Genomic DNA, 8,907 nt, shown 5'->3' on the forward strand with positions numbered 1-8,907 from the left:
ACAATAGCCTCCCCATTAATTCCCGCCATTCCACTCAGAAAAGTCCCTTTGGCATCCACGGAGTGGAGGTGATGTGCCATTAGAGCGTTATTGGCTGATGTGGAGGTAAGACGTCACTCCACACCACCCAACCTTATGGGAATGAAATGCATTATATATTGGGAACTTTTATTACCTTTACAACACAAACACATTTTTTTTCATTACTTTGCAATAGTTATTAAATTCCACCTCGAGAAAAATGCCCGGATAGTACCTGTGGTTTCACCTTTTTTCACCTATAGTCCCCAAGTTTCTAAAACTACCTGAATAGTCCCCAAGTTTTCGATTTTTGTTCCCGGATAGTCCCTGGGTCTAACTTCAGTTACTTTTCTCTGTTAAGTGACCCCACGTGCATATCACGTGAGGGGTATTTTGGTCAATTTACTTGTGCCTAACATATAAAAGTATACCTGCACCCCTACTCCCTCATTGTCAGTTGTTTTCCCTCCCTCCCTTAGTCGAATCCGGCTCATCATCTTCCCCTAATCTCTTCACCCCAGGTAAACCCTAAATCTGATCGATCGATCATCTGATCATCAGAATCTTCCCACGAAAATGAAGGACGACGATCCTCAACATCCAAACAACAACCGTCAGTGGAATTTCTGGTCCAATTCTGAGTATGTGAAGCCGTTTGTACCAGAGACTGTTTACGGTAAGTATCGTTAAAACCCTAGCTTCATTGTGCAAGAATGCTACAGGTTGAACAACATGCAATATAGAGAAATAAACTGTTAAAACCCTGTCATTTTATACCCTAATGTAAGTTTAATGTATGTGCAGATGGTTTTGAGAACTTTTTCAGCATAAAACTTCTTTATGGTGGTGTGTTTACTCCGTCACCAGGAAGAAAATACGCTTTTGGCAAAGCTGCTTATGTTGACTACTGCAACATTGAGGAATTTTCAGTGCATGAAATCGATTGGATGGTGAGAGATCTTAAACTATATGTTCCTGATGTGAAGTTTTATTACCATTTTAAGATTCGTGAGTTAGATTTAGATGTTGGATTATGTCCTTTAGGTAATGATGGTGATGTTAGGCTTTTGGCCAAATATGTTGCAAAAAACAAACTTATTAAGGTGTTTATAGAACATGGTGAAACCAAGGTTAAAAATTACTTTAGTCCGACACAATCGTCGAAGGTGGTTATTCAAGAATTAGAGAATGAGGGGGGTGTTGTTAATACCATTCAAAGGCCTAGAAGAAAGAAACTTAGGGTATCAAAAAATCTGTTACTTCAATGGAAAGATGTAACTGATGTAGAAGGTTCAGAGGCTGCTGATAAGGTAATTAATGATGTAACTGATGTTGAAGAGGGTAACACAGGTGGTGTAGAGACTGTTAATGCAGAGGGTAACACAGGTGGTGTAGAGGCTGTTGATAAGTTAAGTAATGAAGTTGTAAATGAAGGTGTAACTAATGAAGATGTAGAGGCTAATGTAGGTGGTGTAGAGGCCAATGTAGGTGGTGTAGAGGCCAATGTAGGTGGTGTAGAGGCCAATGTAGGTGGTGTAGAGGTTAATGTAGGTGGTGTAGAGGTTAATGTAGGTGGTGTAGAGAATGCATCGTTCCATAACAGTTTTAGCTATGATTTTGACAATGCAAATTTCTCAACTGATTTTCCAATAGATGGTGTGTCTAGGCAAGCTGAGGGTGATGAGTCTGAGGTTGGTCAGTCTAAGCAAGCTGAGGGTGGTGAGTCTGAGGTTGGTCAGTCTAGGCAAGCTGAGGGTGGTGAGTCTGAGCATGTTGAGGGTGTTGAGGCAAGTGATGGTGCTGAGGCTGATGATGAATCAACTGAGGGTGATGATTCAGATGACAGTGACTTTGTAGAGGGGTTAGAGAGTATGGATGAGGCTGAGTATGACATGATGGACTACCATGCAAATGTTGACAGGGGTGTGGAGTTTATGGGAGCTGAAGTAGAGTCTGTTGGCAACCATGATGTGGATACCAGTGATGACTTATTAGATGATGAAAATCTAAGTTATGAGTCTTTTGACAGTTTGACTGATGATGAAATGGAAGATTTCGAAACTAGGAGAAGTTTGAAATTAAGCGAGTTGAGGAGGAAAAAGAGGGTTGCACAATCAACATCCCAAGTGACCTTTTATGTGGGTCAGTTGTTTCCAACAGCCAAAGCGGCAAAAGACAAGATAAACAAACATGCAATTGAAACAAGGAGGTCACTGTCTTTTCTGAGAAATGATAAAAGAAGAATTAGGGTGGTTTGTGAGGGTAGATGTCCAATATTCACATGTGGGCCAAATCAAACTGGGCCCAGCCAAAGTGGGCCTGGTATCCATATACAATCTGCAAGTGGGCCTGGTATCCAAAAAGGCAAGGAATCTTCTGCAAGTGGGACAAAAAAGGGGTTTAAAAAGGGATTGGTAGAATGCAATGATAAAAGGAAGGGTAGGTTAAATAGTGTTGATTGTCCTTGGGTTTTGTACTTGTCTAGATTGAGTGATGAAGATGAGACTTGGGTGGTAAAGACTTACCAACCCGATCACAAGTGTCTCACATCCAGAAAAATACAGCCTTTCACTTCTACCTTCTTGGCTAAACAAGAGTTTGTGATGAATCAGATTGCAGCCAACCCTAATATTTCAGTAAGTAGGCTACAAGAAGAGCTTGGGAGGAAGTATGAGCTGTCTGTGACAAAAATGAAGGTATAAACCCTAATTTCTGCTTCTGTTTATTTTCTTTAATTATAAACCATTGACTAATTTTAAGTTGATTACAGGCTTTCAGGACAAAGCTCAAGGCCACCAAAAAGATTGAAGGGGACTTCAAAGTTCAGTATGCAAGCCTCAGGGACTATGTCATGGAACTGCACAGGACCAATCCAGGTACAACAGTTAAATTTGTTGTTGAGCCTGAGTGTAACCCACATGCACCCACAAGGATCTTCAAGAGGATTTACATTTGTTTGGGACCACTGAAAGAAGGGTTTAAAGAGTGTAGGAGGGAACTGTTGGGGTTAGATGGGGCATTTATGAAAGGCCCCTACCTTGAAGCTTATAATTGGTTGGCAAGTATTCCACCCATTCACTGGAGCAGGTCTCATTTTACAGGTATATGCATACCAAAACTTATAACTGCTGTTTAACCTGTTTATTGATGTTTCTGCTGTTTATTGATGTTTCTGCTGTTTAATGCTCTGTTTATTGATCATTCAGTTTGGCAATTTGATATACAGGTAGGGCACAATCTGATGTGGTGCTGAACAACATGTGTGAAGTCTTGAATGCAAGGACAGTCAATGGTCGAGACAAGCCTATAATTTCTGCTTTGGAGTTTGTCAGAGAGTATCTAATGCAGAGGATAGTGAATGTCATCAGGAAGATTCGGCAGACAAATGGTCCACTTACTCCTAGAGTTGCAAAGATCTTTGAAAACACAAAGAAATTAGCTGCAAATTATAATGTTAGGTGGAGTGGTGGGACAAAGTATCAAGTCAGTGGTAAGGTCACAGTGGATGGTGCTGCAACACATAAACAGTATGTTGTGGATGTTGTGGATAGGGTTTGCACTTGTAGAGAATGGGAAGTTTCAGGAATCCCTTGTAGGCATGTTGTGGCTGTCAATTGGGACATGGCAATGAATGGCCAAGAGGTTGGACCCCCAGAATCATGGGTTAATGAATGTTATTATCTTGAAACATGGAAGAGGGTTTACAGTCATACCATTGGTCCCATTAATGGTAGAGAATTATGGCCAAAATCACAGGTTCCAACCAACCTAACCCCACCTCTGCACCACACACCTATCGGCAGACCTAAGAAGAAAAGAAGGAAGGATGCTGTGGAGTTGCAGGATGAAGTTGAAAGGGCTTCACAAGCAAGAAACAAGAGAAACAGGGCTGCTGAAGCTGATAACGAGCAGGCTGTGGTTGGTGGCAAATTCACAAGAAAATGGAAGTCCGTGAAGTGCCAGAAGTGTGGTGAAAAGGGCCACAACCAAAGAACTTGTGGAAGGACCAAAACAGTTGCCGGGCCGAAGAAAGGGAAGAAAGGTAAGAAGAAGAAAGATGGTAATCAACCTACTGAGGCTGGTGAGGGAGCTCCAACTGTTTAAGGGTTATGGTTCTTCGGGTTGTCGGGTTATGGTTTTTGGGTTGTCTTAAGGGTTATGGTTCTTTTGGGTTGTCTTAAAACAGTTATGCAGTCTTTTGTGTCTCTTTAGCTTATTAAAACACTATGACAATTATCATGTATGGTTGGATGTTTAATGTTCAGTCGTTTAAAGTTTATGGTTTGTAGTATTTTCTGTTTTACTTTCATGTTTGTGGTTTAAAGTTTGGACAAGTCATGTACAGGTTATTGTGTTCATCTGCAGCTCATGTTTGTGGTTTAAAGTTTGGACAGGTCATGTACAGGTCATGCACAATGTCATATGTGCAATGTACATTTTGCAGGAACATGTTATTATGTTCATTTATAGGAACAGCTCATGCACAATGTCATTTGTGCAATGTGCATTTTGTAGGAACAGGTTCATACACAATTTCGTTTCGCATAAGATTCGACCAATATGTTTTGCACAATTTCGTTTCGCATAAGATTCGACCAATATGTTTGCACAATACACTTTGCACAATACATAGTTACTTCCAAACAACCTGCTGGTCATTGAATGCTAACCATATTTCACCAAACACAGTTTTCCAACATTTAAGACATTGAATGCTAACCATATTTCACCAAAACAACCAGCTTCATTGAATGTTATCCATACATCAGATTTTCAAAAACATTACAACATCCTTCACATTTAACACGTTACAATATCCATACAAATGCATTCAAGCCTTAACATATATCCAAAACACAAACCCTAAAACTATCAAAAGAACCGTAATAATCTTGTTCTTCAGCCGATTCTTTTCCCGCATCTTGGCTAACTCAACATCAACTTGGTTTCTGTGTCTTAGAAGCCCTGGAATAATTGCCACTGCACGACTGCACATTGGTGGGTCCACCCACCCTATGAATCTTCCACAGTTGGGATTCTATAGAGAAAGACGAAAGGATCAAACCTTTTAAGCCCTAGACTATTAAAATCGCTAATAGTATACATTACCATGGTTGGACAGGAGTAGAATCGGCGACCAGGGTTGAGATCAGTCCATGACGTAACTATGATTGCATCTTGGCCACAATTGCAGAGAACCATGACGATGATGGATTCGAGGCTGTTGAGGAAGATGAACAATGGAGAAGACGATGGAATCGATGCTGTTGGTGGTTAGGTTTGTGGGAAAAAGGGTGTTATTTAATAGGCAGAGAAAACAATGAATGTAAACTGACCAAAATACCCCTCACGTGATATGCACGTGGGGTCACTTAACAGAGAAAAGTAACTGAAGTTAGACCCAGGGACTATCCGGGAACAAAAATCGAAAACTTGGGGACTATTCAGGTAGTTTTAGAAACTTGGGGACTATAGGTGAAAAAAGGTGAAACCACAGGGACTATCCAGGCATTTTTCTCTTCCGCTCTGATTCTTTCATATCAAAAGCTAGTTTTTTTTGCTCATTTCACAAACATAAACTTGCTCTAATAATAGCAATTTTTATCTTTACCTAGAGCAAATATTTAGAGAGAAATGATACAACACACGCCGCGGCAAACAAAGTAAACAAATTATCCTTGCACAACACAATTATCTTTTTTTACTTTTAACAACATAAGTCGTGTACGATTGAATTCAAGATATCTCACTGGAACTTAACCTCTAAGCCAAGTGAATCAAATTATACTATTGGAATTACAAACTTCAATAATTAATTGTTGTAGCAAACAATCAAACATAATATTTAGAGTTAAATGTGATTTTAGTTCATGTAGTTTGGGCAATTTTAGGAGTTTAGTCCAAAGGTTTTATTTTTTACTTGTGGGTTAAAAATGTTTCACCATTGCCATTTATTCTGTTAACGAGAAGGGCAATTCGGTCATTTTATATGTAATTCTGTTAACTTGAAGGGCAATTCGGCCATATAAAATGACCGAATTGCCCTTCTAGTTAATAGAAAAAATAGATGAAGTTAACCCAGTGGACTAAAATGACAATGGTGACACCTTTTTGGACCTACAAGCGAAAAATGAAACCTTTGGACTAAACTGCCAAAATGACCCAAAACACATGGACTAAAATGACATTTAACTCTAACTAGTATTAAGTAGCCCCGCGTTGCGGCGGGGGCGAGCACTAATGCCACACTATTGCCAGCGATCACCGACACTGAAGTTGCGGCGTGTTAATGCGAAAAAATTAAACCGAAACGTAAAACATAGAATAAAATAACTAAGTTGATCTAGGACTCGTGCGTTACGATGAACTCGTGTCTATTTTTTCCTGTTTGACAGGTTCATCGTAATCTATATATAATATATATCATTACCAGTATACAAACCATATTGCATACATTACAACAAATATTGCATCAATATGTTGCAAATTATATTTATACAAGAATTTGACTAAATTAATTAGATTATTATAAATAATAATAATTTACAAATAAAACAACACAACTTTGAATGGATCAAACTGATTGAATATGGTAAGATAATGAAACCATTATTTGATTAGGATACAACCACTTAAGCACAATTTACAACCATACATGCATACAAAACATATTGAATTTGGTAAGGTAATTAAACCATTATTTGATTAAGGTACAACCACTTAAGCACAATTTACAACCAAACATACATACAAATGTTCTAAATTAATAGTATATAAATTTATAAATAATGTACAAATAACCAAAGAAATGGTACAACTAAAAATAACATAAACCACCAAATTAATAGTATATAAATTAGCCAATGATCTCTAGATCAAGTGGTGGAGGACTTGCATTTCTCTTGAGAGATGCAAATTCGACTCCCACTTGGTGCAGAGTGAGGCACTGGTGGGCAATGATAGGAGACCCAGGGAAACCTGGGTTGGATCCTTGAGCCAAACGGGTTTTACCGGTAATTTCACTGTCGTGCATACGGGCGGGTGGGTTACTGGGTTTTCCCCGGAATTGGTGGTGGACTCGGGTTACTCTCGGAGTACTCCGTTTGTCCAGTGGGTGCCCCGAGGGTGCTCGAGATTGAGTTTATTGGCCGTTCAAAAAAAATAGTATATAAATTTATAAATAATGTACAAATAACCAAAGAAATGGTACAACTAAAAAATAGTATAAACCATAACTAAAGCCACACTTACAACACAACATTGCACTAACATGTTGCAAAATAATAGTATATAAATATTTATCTTAGACCATGTGTGGGGAATTATCTGAAGATTACGTCCCAGGGGCATCAAGCTCTCCTTTCAAGATCCAAGCCCCTCATCAAGCGTTTTCACAATCACGCCAACACCCATTTTCTGAAGATTACGCCCCAGGGGCGGTGAACGAAGCATTATGGGGTGTGATCTTTGCCATGTCTGCACAACTTCACACGCTCAATCACATTACCATTACACATGGTGTTAACCGCAAAAGTTAAATTTTCAAATCTTTATCCCCAAGAAAAGCTCATTTGCATGATTAAATCTCGTGACTTTCTTGTCTAGTCTCTATCATGAAGCTTAGTCCAATTTGTATTGGACTCAAACTCCTTGTCTACCAACTTCCAACGTTGATCTTCATGCTCTTTAATTATAGCATACTCTAAAACTTTGAATTATCACATTCAGGGTGGACCTAGAGTGATAGAAGGGGTAACCTCCATTGCTCCTTAACGCTTCGGCGGTAGTGTATTTTTGGAAAAATTTGAATTTTTTTTCGATTTCGTTACCTCTTTTTATTGAAACGTTACCTCTATGCAGATCTTCTACATCCGCCACTGATCACATTAGTTTCAAATCCTTATTCGCCATAACTTGACAATCATCATTAACCAAAATTCAAATGCATAATCATTTTTCCTTAACTCTTAGATTCCACATAATCATCCTAGATAAGCATACTTCTTGCACGTTATTTTTGAACTCGGTCAAACCAACATCTCCTTAAGTCCAAGTTTGAACTCTATATGGACAAATCTTCAAACTTGACCCCATGTTGTTGAAAATATTAATGTTTAAAGATCATATAAACAAACGTTTGGCATAGGAAACTCCCGATCATTTTCTCACGAAAATGACTTTTGTTCGTATTCGATCGCAATTTTCGACCATTTTTTACTATAAAATCGTAGGAAAATAGAGCCTAGTAGTCAGGACCGTCTTCGAAAACAATATAAAAATTTACGCCTTTGGCGAAACAAAAAAACTAGGCCCATTCATTTATTAAACATTTAACATAATGATGCTCACTTAAAAATCTAGACCTTGAAATTTTGTCGGGCTCTATAAACCCTTTGGGCCTTGGCGTTTGCCCGGGCTGCAAAGCCCTAAAACCTGGCCTGCTAGTAGTGCATGAATACATTAAGCTCTGCATTTGAATACTTTATCTACGTATTTAATAAACTTATCAATATCTTGAATAGAGTTAGGTGTGGTCAAAAAGTCAGAGTTTTTGATTTCATTGAATGAAACTTGTATTTTGTCGGTCACAACTTGTGTGTATGTATGTATTTATTTCATTGTGAGTGAGAGACATTAAAGTTTGAAAGATTATTAAATAATAATAAATTTTATTTAGATTAATTTGCTTGAAATAGTTTTCTAAAATAATATGAACAAAGGATAACAATATCTAATATCCAAGTTATAAGAGTGTTAAATCAACAATAATGGAATAATGGGATAAGATTTTTTATTTTGTGGGTCATTATCAACTTAATTTCATGAGCAACAAGTATGCCTATTTTGAATATGGGACCGTAAACTTGGCCTATGTGAATTTAGTTG

At 38.3% G+C, this 8,907-nt stretch overlaps 1 protein-coding gene across 1 annotated transcript; it reads left to right on the forward strand.

Annotated features, from left to right (window-relative positions):
- Positions 1-3,043: 3,043 nt before the first annotated feature.
- Positions 3,044-4,216, forward strand: LOC118491485. Its single transcript, XM_035989304.1, has 2 exons — positions 3,044-3,122; positions 3,248-4,216. Exons 1-2 carry the CDS (start codon positions 3,044-3,046, stop codon positions 4,123-4,125), a joined length of 957 nt encoding a protein of 318 aa, XP_035845197.1. The 3' UTR covers positions 4,126-4,216.
- Positions 4,217-8,907: the final 4,691 nt, after the last annotated feature.

This window comes from Helianthus annuus, chromosome 4 (assembly GCF_002127325.2).
Source record: "Helianthus annuus cultivar XRQ/B chromosome 4, HanXRQr2.0-SUNRISE, whole genome shotgun sequence".
Taxonomy (NCBI): Eukaryota; Viridiplantae; Streptophyta; class Magnoliopsida; order Asterales; family Asteraceae; genus Helianthus; species Helianthus annuus.